The 15,834-nt window shown below is 34.9% G+C and overlaps 1 protein-coding gene and 1 pseudogene across 1 annotated transcript in view; both read right to left on the minus strand.

The window, feature by feature from the left end:
* Positions 1-3,575: 3,575 nt before the first annotated feature.
* On the minus strand, positions 3,576-5,494 carry LOC124095123 (cell division cycle 7-related protein kinase-like; annotated as a pseudogene).
* Positions 5,495-11,611: 6,117 nt separating this feature from the next.
* LOC124095186 (ankyrin repeat domain-containing protein 26-like) overlaps positions 11,612-15,834 on the minus strand; it is a 43,796-nt gene continuing 39,573 nt past the window's right edge. The window contains exons 4-5 of the mRNA XM_046448355.1: positions 11,838-11,893; positions 11,612-11,734 (exon numbers count right to left, since the gene is read on the minus strand). Coding sequence (XP_046304311.1) covers positions 11,612-11,734; positions 11,838-11,893 — 179 coding nt within the window. The remainder of the gene's footprint in view (positions 11,735-11,837; positions 11,894-15,834) is intronic.

The following is a 15,834-nucleotide window of genomic DNA, read 5'->3' on the forward strand; positions in this document are numbered from 1 at the left end:
TATGTGCACATTTTAATGTTTTATTTCTATATACTTACCGTATAATTACTATTATGAATGAAATTTTCTTCTATGCAGCATTTTTTTCTTTCTTACTTATTTATTTTTAAATTGAGATATATTTGAAATGTAATAAAATGCACAGACCTTAAACATGTGGTTAACAAAGTTAACAAATGAATATATCCATGTATCATAAAAATTAAGATATAGAACATTTCCATTATCCCTGAAAGTAAACTTGTGCTTCTTTTTGATTGGTATCCCCCTTCCCACAGAGACAAATCCTCTTTTGATTTCTACCTTGTATCAGTTATCTATTGTTGCATAAAAGATTATATAAAATTTTGTGACTTAAAAAATAGAGCAATAAATATTACCACCTAAAAGTATTTTTGGGTCAGGAATTTGGGAGTTCATTAGCTGGATGATTTCTTTTAAGGTCTCCGGTGAAGTTGCAGGCAGATGTTGAATGCAGTCACATGCAGTCTTCACGACTGAGCTGAGGATCTTCTATGTTGTCAAGTTCCTCCCCTAATGGGCCTTAAACAAGGCTGCTGAGATGGCTTCATGACATATCCCAGAGCAAGCAATCCAAATAAGGCTTAGGAAGAAACTTCAATGAATTCTATGACCTAACCTTGGAAGTCACTCACTGTTGCTTCTACAATATTGTGTTGACTATGCGGGCCAGTCATGATTCAATGTAGGAGGGAAATCCATGAGGTTATGAAAATCTGCAGACAAGAATCACTGAAGATATCTTGGAAGCTGACTAACATAAATTTAACATAGACTAATATTTAACTATAATAATTTTACTTTTTTGAAATTTGTTTAAATGTATTCATGCTGAACACACTCTTGTGTTTGGCTTCTTTTGCTTCACATAATATCTGCGACATAACATAGTATCACTCATGTCCTGTGTATAGCAGTAATTTGATGTTTGTGTTGCTGAGACATAGTCTATTAAGAGTAACTGTGACCACAGTTTGGTTTTCCATAGTCTTGTTGATGGGTGTTTGTATGCTATTATGATTAAAGACTTGTTTGAACACTTTATGTTAAAGGCTTTTCATGTACATATGTTTCATTATCTAGGAATAGAATTGCTGGATCAAAGGGTAGGTGTATGTTAAATTTCATAAGACACTAACAAAATAATTTCTAACATGGTTGCAATATTTCACACACTCAAGAGCAATATGTGAAAATTCCACTTGTTCTACTTCAATGATCCTTGTCTGCTAATTTATCCCTGAAGAATTCTGATCAATTCACTACTACAATTTTGTCTTCCTGAGAATGTCATTAGTAATGAAATTCTACAGAATATAAGTTTGTTTTGTTTTTTTTTTGGTACCAGGGATTGAACTCAGGGACCTGAGGCATATTCCCAGCCCTATTTTGTATTTTTTAAATCTAGAGACAGGGTTTCACTGAGTTGCTTAGTGCCTCGCTTTTGCTAAAGCTGGCTTTGAACTCTCGGTCCGTGTGCCACCCCACCCCTCCAACCCCCCCAGAACATAAGCTTTTGAGACTCTTTCATTCAGCATATTGCAATTGAATTCAGCTAAAATTTTCTGTGTACCAAAAATTCATTCCTTCTTATGTTGAACAGTATTCCATTACCATGATTACCACAGTTCATTCATCTGTTGAAATATAAGACAATTTTTTTTAATTTGAAAAATGTCTGGTTTATCAATTTTTTTCTTTTTAATTATTACATTTCTTTATTTTTTTTAATGTTGTCAATTTCTTTTAATAGTAATTTGTGTCTTGTCTAAGAAAACTTTGTCTATACCAAGGTCATCAAGGCCATGAATCTATTCTCCCATGTTTTCTTTATGTCCTTTTTTTTTTTTTTTGCTTTCAGATAGTTTTTTTTTCCCTAGCCTTGGATGCTTTCCACAGACACATAGAGTGATCACTACTCAGTTGAAGATGGGAGTCCCCTGAAGGTCTATGGAGCTCACTCTTTCTTCTCTTCTCTGGTATTCTCTCCTCTGAACTCTGTTTCTTGACCATCCTGGATATCTCCTTTCCTCATCACAGAAAAACCACTGGAATCTGTCTCTTTGCATCATGACTTGGAAATACCTGTTTTGAAGCAGTATGCTTTTGCCTGGTAACCAGTGTTTTGAAATTCATCCATTCATATATTTTTGTCTGATTTTATTTTATTTGTTCCAAACAGGAAGATAAACCTAGTCACTGTAACTCCATCTTGTGTGTGTGTGTGCATGTGTGCGTGTGTATGTATGTATGTGTGTGTGTGTGTATGTGTGTTTATTTATTTTGGTACTGTGGATTGAAACCAGGGGCACTTTACCACTGAGCTACAGCCCTAGCTGTTTTTACTTACTTACTTTTTGAGACAGAATTTTGCTAAGTTGTTTAGGGCTTCATTTTCTTGTTGAGGCTGGCCTCCAACTTGTATCCTCCCACCTCAGCCTCTCATGTCACTGGGATTACAGGTGTGAGCCATCAAACCTGGCTACCTCTTACTCCATCTTGGCTGGAAGCAGAAGATTTCAAAGGGTGACATCAGAGATACACATTCACAGTAAAGGTCTATGATCCAATTCAAGTGAAATTTATGGAATTTCATGAAACAGGAGTCATGGATAATTTTTTCTCCACAATGGTATCAGCTTTTTTATCTTTTATTTTTTTGGGGAAGAATTTTCCTTCCCCATTGAAGTACACTGGCACTATTGAAAACTCTCTTTACCGTTTATGTGTGCAATATTATATGATCTTAACTATTGTAACTTTATGATAAGTCTGAAACCCTCTGAGGTATGTTCTTGGAATACCTCATTTTCCAAGATTGCTTTGGCTATTCTAGATCTTCAAATCTTTGTATCTGCATATAAATCTCAAAATTCTAAGAAATCAAGAAGCTAATACTTTTGATTCATTTAGTTACTATCATATCCATTGATTAAGCCTTGCACCTTGGATGCATGTACTAGACTAAAATTGTTCCTTTTCTACATATGGCAGTGAAAAGTAATTAAGAAAACTAAAGATCTGATTCTCTTTGTGTGAATTTAACTCAAAGATCACATTGTTAATCCAAGGAACCCTCCCACACATTTTAAGTAATCTTAATCTATAGTTTATAATCTGGCACCAGAGCAAATAAGAGTTTTAAAATAAATCACTCCTGGATGCTAACACACAATAAGAGGGAGCAGGGAAGAATAACAGTTAATCGAATTGGACAATGGGGGAACAAACAGAAGGGGTGGATGGGAATAGGAAAGAGAGTAGAATGAATCACGTGTAACTTTCCTATGTTCATATATGAATACACAACCGGGTTAACTCCACATCATGTACAACCACTAGAATGGGAAGTTATATTCCATGTATGTGTAATATGCTGAAATATACTCTACTATCATGTATATTTAAAAATAAAAATTAAAAACATTAAAAAAATAAATGATTCCCTCTGCCCTGGTCTCTAAACAAGAATTTATTATGGTAATTACCAACAACTCATTTTCACTCCGTCTCACAATACACAATATTAACAAACATTAAATAAAGAACCATTATCACAAATTTACAGCTTTAAAAACTAGATGCATCCAAGCATCGTCTGCTGTTGTTTTTGAAATTGGATTTAAATCTAGAAGTTTATCCAGCAGGTCGTAAGCTTTATGGGGTACCTCATCTCTGCCTTCTAAATTGGTCACATACTCATTAAAATGATTCCCACAGCCATTACTGACCACTTTCTATATTGAATTACCTGAGTGCTGTGCCCGAAATGCTTGTATGATGTAAGAAGTTTTCTAGTCTGTCTTCTCTGAAAAAGTCGGGTCATAAGTACTCCCTTGTATGTCACTTGTTAATTTGGGATTTGTTAGAATCCAGACCCCTGATGGGCTGGGGATGTGGCTCAAGCGGTAGCAAGCTCGCCTGGCATGCGTGCGGCCTGGGTTCGATCCTCAGCACCACATACAAACAAAGATGTTGTGTCCGCCGAAAACTAAAAAATAATAAATATTAAAATTTTAAAAAAAAAGAATACAGACCCCTGAGTCTCTCACAGAGTTTTCTCAAGTCTTGTGCTAAGACTTCTTTGCTACTCGACATCAATATGCCAAAAGTTTTAGCAGCCTAAATAGTTTCCCTGGACCTCTGAATTGTCAAAATTTGAGCCAACGCACTTAAAAGGATAATTTGCTTTATAAAATGGAAAACATCCATTAAGCAGAGAATTCTTTCTCTGACACCTGCAGACCACAGATTGATTGCTGTAGTTTGACTGGGACCCTTCATCAAGACCTCTGGTGCTCTGAACCCTTAGAGTACCTGCTCTTGGGGCAACATGCTGATACCTCAAAATGCAAATATTGAAAACTTTATCTGTTGCATAGCAGTCACAATGGAGGCCAGCCAGGTAAGAACTGACAGTTTTCTTTGTCATACTAATATTCATAATTTTTGTAGAAATGGCCTTCTTTTTGTTACTGATTTTCTTGATCTTACACACACAGTCTTCGACTGCTTTGACCAGTAAGGGCTCTCATGTGAAATGGAGCTGTGTATCTTGAAATTTCTTTCTTCAGAAACAGGTGCTGGACAGGAAGGCCTACAGAATGTTCCTTTGCTTATTAATTTGAATTTGTGGAGGGTCTTTTAACAGAAATTTTTGTGATCGAGTGTTGATCCAGCTCCTTAGGTGCTGGGCCACTCAACGATATCTTTTTTTTTTTTTTTTTTTGGCGGTGCTGGGGATTGAACCTAGGGTCTTGTGCATGCAAGGTCAACGAAATCTTGTTTCCAGGGGTTACATAAGATTTGTTTTGTGAACAACTTTCCTGCTGAGCTTCAGAGTAGACAAATTGAGTGCTTTGGTCCAAACCAAGGTGTCTACAGAGGTGTCTTTCTCAGGCACCTATTTTATTTATATATATATATATATATATATATATATATATATATATATATATATAAATATCACTGGGCTTAGAGCCACAATGAACAATAATAAACCAATGAATTTGTTTCAAAGCTCTGAACATATTTAACATATATTCTCACATTCCAGAAAAGAAAGAGAATTCAAAATGTCTGAAAAGGACTCATGCACCAGATAGATATAGCAAGAACCACATTTTTCTTAAAGCAATATTTAACTCTGATGACATTTTCTTGCCTCCCAGCCATCAGCTGCAATTTTTAAAGGATGACTTATGGAAATTAAGTGTTTGAGAGCAATTTTCTCTTCAGGTCCTACTTGTAACTGTGTTGTGGCCAAATAAACAGAGCTGAAAGGGTCTTCTCCAATTTTTTCTTTAATTTTAAACACATTGCCAAGCTTCATAGAGCTTCTCAACATTTTTTTCTTTTTTAAGTATTGGAAATTTTAAATTTGGCTCATACTTTTTTGAAGAGTCATCAGCCTGAAATCAGCCATGCAGGGCGAGGAAAAAGCCATTGGCTCCTCCATCTGAATTCTCAAAGATGACTTCCTAACAAAATAACTGGAATGCAAAACATCAACTAAGAGGTCATGTCCACAGGGAGAACAAAGCTGCATATGTTCCAATCCTCAAAGCAAGGGAAACTGTGGTCATATTTAAGGAATTCCATTTGTTTTACTTTCACCTTCCAGAAATACCAGCAGAGGACGGAAGGGAGAATTTCTCAGTCACCAGAGCCTCAGCAGCAGCTGGTGGAAAGGGGTAGGGGTTGAGAGGACAGACTAGGAGCAGGCCTGCGCACAAGCCTGGTGGAAAGTGGGGAGGGGGCAGGAGGAGGAGGGAGGTTTGATCTGGGGAAGGAAAAGGAAGCATCAGGAGGCTTGTCCAAGGCCTTGTGAAAATAGGTGAACTGATAGGGCACTGGCCACTGGGGCCCTTTCCCTGCTGAGGAAGAGAAGGAGAAGGACCTTCCTCTTTTAGACCCAAGACTGAACCTAGAGTGTGTTTTAAACTAATAATCTTCAAAAAAATTATATATATATATATATAATTTTTGTAGAAATGGCCTTCTTTTTGTTACTGATTTTCTTGATTTTACACAGTCTTCGACTGCTTTGACCAGTAAGGGCTCTCATGTGAAATGGAGCTGTGTATCTTGAAATTTCTTATATATATATATATTTTTTTTTTTTTTTTTTTGAAATGGGATCTTGCTGTGTTGACCAGGCAGGTCTTGAACTTGTGGACTTGTGGACACAATTGATCTTCCCTCCTCAACCTCCCAAGTAGCTAGAACTATAGGCATGTACCACTATGACCAACTTAATAACCTTCAATTGAAAAAAAAGTTAATTCACAAAATTCATTAATTTTGGTTAATATAAACCAAAGATTGACACAACACAGCAACTGAGAGAAACTGCGGTGTCGTTAGTATGGAATTCTGGAAAGGAGATGCTTCCTGAAGTTTACATTCAGAAACCATAAAATTTTATAGTTGGAGGACATGTAAATAAGTACCTATTTTAGTCCCATTATCTATTTATAATAGAAGTAAAGCCAAGAAAGTTTATATGGTTCCTTCAAAACTCCTAAGTGGCATCATCTAGCATTTCATGGCACTAAAAGAGATGACACAAGTCCATAATGTTGGATAAGATAAATTACCAAATAAGTTCAACAAATTAATCAGATAAATTAAAAGTATGACATTGGCAAAATCATTTGATGCTTTCAGGGGCGATGAGAAGTCATTTACTTTTAGCTTTAAGGAACTCTCTAGATGTTTGTGTCCCTTTAAGACTTGAGGTACCTCAAACTGGGCTTTCAATTTTGGAGTCAAATACCAAATTTTTTTGCTGAGGGTTTATGCTACTTCTGTGATTAAGAAAAACAAACAAACAAACACAAGTTTTGCCAAAACTTACCAAACTTTATAAATCAACATAATGTAAATAGCTGTCTCAGTAGAAACATTTGAGTGGTGATAAAAAATCATGAAAGTATATATATTTCCTGTCCAAAATATTTAAGGTGGTCATGTTGGATTTATAAGTTCCAATCATTTGAGTAAAACAGATCACTTGGCACACAGCCGCGCAATGAGTGGATTTGTTTTCCTGGGAATATTTGTTGCATCTCTGAAACCTAGATACATTTTTATATCTCTTCTCATTCATGGCTTCCTTCCCATTATATTCCCATTTTATTGTTTAAATAAATGCAATTTATCCTTAGGTCAAGAGTTTATTTCATTTTTTTTTAAAGCACCTTCCTTTATGCTTCTCTTGGTTCAGAAGGTCACATAGTATAGGCCTCCTTTAGTTTCCCAGTTCATATGCCATTGGAAGACTGACAGAAAAACTCAACATGTTAAGGAACAAAGATTATGAGAATATTTCCTTGAACTCCTGTTATTTAGATCAGCAGAAATAATCTACTTCTAGATACAATTTCAAACTTGGATTGTTGAGGGATTCAATAACAAAGAGACACAGCACCAGGTCATTCAACAGGAAGCAGTGTTTATTTCTTGCCTGAATAGAGCTCAGCACACTCACATCCAAAAACGGGAGCTCATGAATGCAGCAGCGCTTTGCCTTTTATAGCCCCTGCTGGGCCCCTTCTTCCCTCCACCTGCTACACACTAGCCCCTTTGTCTCCCCTATATGGAAAATAATATTTTTGCAGGTTTTCCTATACCACAAATTCATAAGAGGGTGTGGCAGAGCTATGCAGGTGCACTGGGGGTTGGGGGGGTGGTATTAATGGGGTTGTGCTTGAATACTTCAGTACTGGCTGTGCCATGTTGCATTTAGTTGCATATGTGCCCATAGGTGCTGTCCATGCCACCTTGTCTTTGTTTGAAGAGGGCTCCTGCCACAGGATAACACCATTTTATATAAGAAGAAAATCAGAATATAATTGATAAAGAGAAAAACCAAGATTAGCAGAAAGTAAATGTCTATCTCTTTTGGAAAGTGACCCTTTTTGTCCTCCAAAGCCAGGAATGCTGTTTGTAAAATGCCACTCTCATTCTTTAACCTTTGCTTAATTCACTCTAAGTCTTTCTTTAGTCTTCCTTTTGATATTCTGTTACTATCTGGTGGAGAAATCACATTTTATAACTCAGGTTCCATACTTTTATAGTTATAAGAAGAACAATTATCATAAATGGCTTCTGGAACAAGTCCTGCATTTGTTTTCTTATAAGTAGCTGTTATCGTTTTATTTGAGTCATGTGCTTCATTTCTTTTTTTTATTTAATTGATTTTATTTTTTAAAATACATGACAGTGGAATGCATTACAATTCTTATTACACATATATACCACAATTTTTCATATCTTTGTATATAAAGTATGTTCACGCCAATTCATGTCTTTATATATGTACTTAAATTTTGCATTACAATTCTTATTACACATATATACCACATTTTTTCATATCTCTGTTTGTATATAAAGTAGGTTGACACCCAATTTGTGTCCTCATACATCTACTTTGGATAATGATGTCCATCACATTCTACCATCCTTGCTGATCCCCTGCCTCCTCCTTTTCCCTCCCACCCCTCAGCCCTATCTATAATTCATTTATTCCTCCTATGCTCCCCCTCCCTACCCCACTATGAGTCAAGCTCCTTATATCAGAGAAAACATTTGGCATTTGTTTTTTTGGGGGGATTGGCTGACTTCACTTAGCCTGATCTTCTCCAACACCATCCATTTACCTACAAATGCCATGATTTTATTCTCCTTTATTGCTGAGTAAAATTCCATTGTGTATGTATGCCACATTTTTTTTTTATCCATTCATCTACTGAAGGGCATCCAAGTTGGCTCCACAGTGTAGCTATTGTGAATTGTGCTGCTATAAGCATTGATGTGGCTGTGTCCCTGTAGTATGCTGATTTTAAGTCCTTTGAGTATAGTCCGAGGAAAGGGATAGCTGGGTCTAATGGTGGTTCCATTCTCGGATTTCCAAGGAATCTGCATACTGCTTTCCATATTGGCTATATCAATTTTCAGTCCCACCAGCAATGTATAAGTATACCTTTTCCCCATATCCTTGCCAATACTTATTGTTGTTTTTTGTGTGTTTAGCTTTTTGAGTTCTTTATATACCCTAGAGATTAATGCTCTATCTGACGTGTGAGGGGTAAAAATTTGCTCCCAGGATGTAGGCTCTCTATTCACCTCACAGATTGTTTCTTTTGCTGAGAAAAAACTTTTTAGTTTGATTCCATTTTATTTATTGATTCTTGGTTTTAATTCTTGCGCTATAGGAGTCTCATTAAGGAAGTTGGCACCTAATGCCACATGATGAAGATTAGGGCCTACTTTTTTCTTCTATTAGACGAAGAGACTCTGGTTTAATTCCTAGGTCCTTGATCCATTTTGATTCTTTTTAAGCTACAAATCAAGGCTTTTTGTTTTACTAGACTTAGGTGTATGTCCAATATCTCATATAATTAGAGGTATTTTGGTTTATATTTTTCATTTGCATATCAAACTCTTGGTCTTCCTTCATTTCAAATGTAAATACTTAAAGATCCCTTTTTTTGTATTATTATAAAAATTCTCATTGTGTTATAAGAATGTTCAGTTTTTGGTTTTTTATTTTGGTATTCTGTTTTATTTTCACATAAATAAAACTTAGAAGATACTGGTTGTCTCAAATACCACAGTGACAGACACTCTAAATATATTTCCTCCACACAACTAAGTATTTTCTTTTTAAAATTAGAGAGTATATCCTTTTGAGTTAAATGGTGTTTCTTGTTCAGGGCAAACAGTAATTCTGATTTTTTTCCCCAATTTCATTGAACTTCTGGTTTAACTCACTTGTGATGACTTGTACATTTTTTTCCCATTACAACTTGTCTTGTGTCATCATTTCCTCATGTAAGGAAGACTTGAATAAACAGATACCTCCTCTCTAGCATAAGCTTTCATATCTCGTCATGGAGATAAATTTCGCAGATGTGCAAGTGGAAGATTAATTTGCTTGTTTAGATTTGTCACATTTCTTTTCTGTCAGGACATTTTTTTAAAAAAACCCATTTTTAAATAAATTAAAAAGAAAAAGAAAAATGGACAAAGAAAAATCAGAAAATAATTATAATTTAACTGTTAAACCTCCCAACATGTGCTTAGGTACTCCCAAATCACTGAAGTCTCACTAAGAAATGAAAGATAATTTACTTTAGGCTAAAATAGGAGAAAAAACATGAACCAGCAAATTTAAATTTGCCCCTGTTTTTTAGAACTAAACTTAACTCATTATGTGTTAAATTTACCTAAGATGAATTAGGTCTTTTTTAATATTACAGAGGCTTTCTCAGCTAAAAAGATTTTATTTCATTATATCTTAAATAGTGAGCCTTATAGTACATTTGTTTTTCTAAAGATCAGTAACAAGAGTAGATAAACTTTAAATGCCAAAATCAATAAACACCAATCAGAAATAAAAACAAAGTTCCAAATTTTAGTTCAAATTATGTACTATGATAGTGTCACACATATACAGTAAATGTGTAAAAAATTTTTAATAATGCTTACAATTTTTTAATAATACTTAATACATTGAAATGAAACAAGTAAGAAAGTTGATGTTTATACCTGAACACTGAAGGTCTCATTCTAGAAGTATGACTCTCTTAATCAGCAGTTAGGTTGATTTTATGACCCTGTTCCTTCCCTCAAAATAGACACAGAAGCCAATTGGAGACCACAAGGCAGAATTAAATCTTTTACCTTGGTATTAGTGACTGGCAATATGGAATTACAAATTTTGAGTCAGTAGGAATGATAATCTTTAAGATCAAATCCAACTCGGTGGCCATCTCCATTGCATATGTTCATAATTTCAACTACTTGATCATAGACTCAAATTTGGTCTTAATGTTAAACCACAATGCAAAGAAAAGACTGCTGACTCCAATTTTAAATCAAATTAAAGCAAGCTTGTAATTCTGGCCAGGACTGTCATTCCCGAAAAACGCTTGGCTAGAGAACAGTACCCCAGCTCTCTAGGAGCATGGTTTTATAGCACAAAAATTTTCAAAAGGGGGGTGTCTTGAGAGCTTATAGATAACAGGATTTTGACAAGTGTAATACAGAGGCAGATAGTAGACTAATGATCTAAATGGCTCCACATATCAAGTTAGGAAGTAAATTTAGATCCCAACACCAGAATTTATGAGGAGATGTTGAGGTTTCAGAGAGGGTTGTTATCTGGTCAGGGAAAACCAGAATTTATGAGACACCACTAAGGTTTCAGAGAGGGTTGCTTTCTGATCAGGGAAAGCCTGGCATGGGTGAGTTCAAGGCATGGGCAGCCATTCCAAGCAAGTTTACAAATTGCAGTAATTTATAGTAAAACAAAAATTAACTCTTCACGACTTTGTGATGAGATAGCTCCCAATCTTAACATGGAATTAGTCTGGGTTCATCATTCCCCCTTGTCTTATGTGTCCCTTTCAAATCTTTGAAAGGTAGAGGAAAACCTCTGAAGGAATTTTAATACCTCAGGTAATAGTCCCCAACTTTCTGGAGTCACCCAAAACTGGCCTTATCTGACCTGATTCGATTTACATATCTATATTGACTGTCTATCTATTTCTGGCTTCACTGTGGTAAGAAAAAGGGGCAACGATCATTCTGGCTTCTTTGGAGCTGAGAGGGGGCAGTGTGGGGTTGGGGCAGCTTTGGAGTTCTGATCAGATTGAAGTCTGGTTGGGGAAGAACAGGTTGTAAAGTCCTGTGCAGATGGGTGCTTCTACGAAAGAGAAACAAAAAACATAAGTACTGAGCAAATATTGCCACCTCTGGAACATGTCAATGAATATCGTGAAGATGACATGAAATTAATATTTTCTCACCTGGAGGTGTGAAGACTGAGAAGCTGTCCCCATAATAAGGCCAGAGTGGACAAGGCCTTTATATAGGAATGTAAATCTTTAACATCTTTAGAGTTATCAGGAATGTAAACACAACATTTAACTTTTAATGTTGCAGATGTCCATCCCCATGAGATGTAGTTAAGCTACTCAATGTTACCTGATCTTGTAAATATTTGCTGCTATGACCTCCCTGTCCAGTAGAGAACCCTTTGTTTCTGTTACTTAGGGCTTGATAATCATACTAGCAAACCTCAAGGCTACCTGTGTAGGTTAAGAATATCTGTACACCTTAAATTAACTAAAAACTTCTGACTCTGGCAGTCCCTCTTGATAGTTTCTTTTGATAGTTATCAGGCATTCTTGCCTAATAATCTCTCTTTGTAGTCTACAGTCTTACTTATTTTGGGGGCTAACATAGGTGTTATATTATATAATAAATATATCTTAAGTTATATTTAGCTATTATTATTTTTCTTTAAATGCCCAGGAGTGGCTGTGTTTTGGTTTTAGCTGTTTTTGCTAAGTGTTTAAGATGATGTAAGTCAAAATGACTTTTTTTTTTCTATCTATTATTAAGAGTCAGTTGAGTTTCCATGGGAGTCACTCTTGGGGGAACTTGAGAGCAATTACTTAGTTCTTCTAGTGCCATTTGGGCTAGGTTGGGTCCAAGTCTTGCTGACCATGTGGCTTCCCTTAGAAGCACCAGGGATGTTTCCCTTCTCCAATAACCCTCTTCTTTGTGGTGTGTGCATCGATTGGCTTTCTGTTCTTCGGTGGTCTCATTAATCTTCCTGATGGAGAGGTTATGTGGCTCAGAGTTGCAAAACTCTTTAGAGAAGTTCCCTGTTCTCTGGGTTTAGACTGACTTGGAAGGCAAGAGCCAAATATTTGTTCTTGGTCCCTTTTAATGTAACTTTAATTTTAAGTCTTGATCTTAAACATCTAGCAAAGTCAGTCTCACCAGTCTTAAATTAAGAGTACTGAGCTTTAACTTTAATATTTATAACCTCACATTAATTGGGGTCTGTGCTATCATATCTGTCCTTTAAGTGATGGCTTATTATCTTAAATTAACCCAGGTTGTGTGTTCTTGAAGTAATTCTTCTGTAAAACATTAACAGGCAACATTTAGACAGTTTATAAAGAAAATACAAAATAACATTAACAAAAGTAAAAACATATTTAGTTTGTGTAATAACTACCTTGAGCTTTGATTGAGTTATATTATAACCCCTATTTGAGATCCTTGTAATCTTAAAAAAAAATCAATCTTTTGAATAGAACTTTAAATGAACTAAAGTCTGGCCTGCTGTGGAGTCATTCTGACATATAGTAAGATGGGAGGAAGAGCCTTATCTAAGATAAGGCGGGGCTCTTTCTAAATCTTTCTAAATCTTAAGTAAAGTATTCTAGCTCTGAAGCTTATTTTTGTTTCTTAAAAATCATTTCATAAAGTTTACATATATAGTTGCTCGAGGTCACATGAATATTAGTTAACAATATGATATTACATTTAAAACACGAACTACCAAAAGGCTGAGAGCTTTCAACATTTTGTGGAAAAGTTGCAAAATGTGTGTGTTCTACAATATTAATCTTTACATAGATTAGGCTCTCATTAACTTAAACATATATTTAAATTGTACCCCAGTGTAAAAAGTAACAAAACTTTAGATCTTATTGATAACAGGTCCATTTATAGACCATTAAATGGTATAAATCTCTAATAAATCTCCAATAAATTTATCATCCTTATAAGCCTAAAATTACCATACAACTTTAGTTTGGAGAACACCAGTTTGATATAATGTTTTTTTAAAGCTTCTGCATTAAAGACTTGTGGAACATATTTAATATACAAATAATAGTAATAGCACCATAATTATATTGATATTTTTATATTAATTAAGTTTAGCTCTTAAGGAAATAACATTTTATAATATTTAAAAATAACAGTTGTTTTTTAACCATAATTGTACAATCCTTAATTACTTTAATATTACTTGCTCAAAAAACCAAGACTTAATAAATACAATGTTATGGTAAAATCAATGTTTTAAGAAATCCTTGTTTTTTTAACATATAGATTAAACTTTGGTTTATATCAGTATATGAACATTTGACCTTAAGGAAAACTTTAAATAGACTTGACTGATCATTTTACATATATGTGTGTATATATATATTTTTTACAACTCATATAGAATTTTTATAATATGAAAAAATCCTTGTAAATTTTTGAATTTAGGCAAATTACTTCATTTTAATAAAAAGAAATACTCTATGTTGTTTACATTACTCTTAATTGGAACAGTTGAAACTTTTGGGCCTTTGCATATAAAAATCTTTCATAAACCTTTGTATATAGAATTAAATCTGTTCACTATTTCTTAAAAACACAATGTTTAAGTGTATAGAATTATGCCTGTTGGGACTTTAAATTTTTAGTAAAGCCTTTTTTTTAGTGATGCAAAGCAACTTTAAACCTTTTTTTTTTTCATTTACCAACTTATGAAAACATTAATCATGTTACCCAATGGAATTTAAGGAGTTAAGAGTACTTGATGGTATATTTAACAGTTAGCATTTTAACCTTGTAAATTAATTAGATGTCTAACAAACAAAATTATTCATAAATATGAGTAATCCCATGTCAAATCTACTTTACTTATTTTACCACAATATCAGACAAATATATTGAACAGTATTAGCATTTCTTCCTTGTTGAAGAAATTTCTAGAACCAAGGGATATTAGACATTTCATAGACATCAATATTTTATTAGTTCTTTGATCATCTAGAGAGACTTGTGAGTTAAGTTTAATTTTAAAGACATATTTATTTTCATCTGTTTACCTGATTTAAATTAAACTGTTTTAAATCATGTGAATTAAAGGTATTTGGATCCTTTTTTAAATTTTATGAGTGCTCCTTATATATCTGCCAATTTTTTTGTATCATGTACATGATATATGGACATATGCACAAATAGACACACAACACATAACACAAGTGTGCACACATAACACAATAGCAAAGGCCTTGTAGCTTTTTGCAGATGAAATCTCTATTACAATGTTTAAAAACTCCATAGTTGGATTAAATAAAAGGACTGATTGGAAAAACATTAACCTAGTCTATAGAATCAAAATCATGAGCTCAAAAAATACAGAATCTAAGAAAAAACAAGAGTCCTAGTAAAAATGACCAGCAAGTAATTATTAAAGTATCACATAATTTACTTTTTGGTTTAGTCTAATATAGGTTTAGGTAAAGGGCACTTTTACTTTTTTTTTTTCCTAGAGTCTGAGACAGGTCTCCTACTAAGCTTCCATTTGCACTTCAATGTAAGTCCTGGCTTAGGTCAGGAAGGAGCTAGAGAAAACTGCTGTTCTGAGCAGAACATGCCTAAGGCATTTTAAACATTTTTTTTTCCTCTCAGTAATTGAACAGGTTTGGATGTCTAAAATTATGATACCTTACTTTCTACTACCTTTGAAAACAAAGCTACAATGTTAAGTTCCCTACTAAGATAAGCCATTTGCGGTAGAGCAGGTCCATTTTCTTGTGTGGTCATTTCTAGGTTTTGTCTTCTTCTCTCAGTGACAAACAGGATAAATCTTGCTCCAGAGGAATTCCTTACTGAATCAGCACCAGAGGATAGAGCGACACTCCACTACTGTCCTGGACAGGAGTATATGTGTGTCGCCAGGCACCTCTCTGTCCCCAGAAGAGATCTCTCTTAACCCTATACCAGATGTTATAAGGGTGCCACTTACATATGGAGGCCTCCTCCATCAAATGCTTGCTAATTGTTTTAGTGCGGCAGTTCGCTTCAGCAATCTGATAAACTGAAGGCACACCCTGGCGCCTTGGGACGTCTCAAGGTGTGCATCCCTTGGGGTGGCATTCCAGCCTGGAGTCCCAGAGCGAAGGTCCAGCTTCAGAATTTTATGGTCTGATCTCGCTGAGGCCT

This window comes from Marmota monax, unplaced genomic scaffold (assembly GCF_021218885.2).
Source record: "Marmota monax isolate L192 unplaced genomic scaffold, Marmota_monax_Labrador192_F-V1.1 WCK01_AAM20220418_F8-fsc00066, whole genome shotgun sequence".
NCBI lineage: Eukaryota > Metazoa > Chordata > Mammalia > Rodentia > Sciuridae > Marmota > Marmota monax.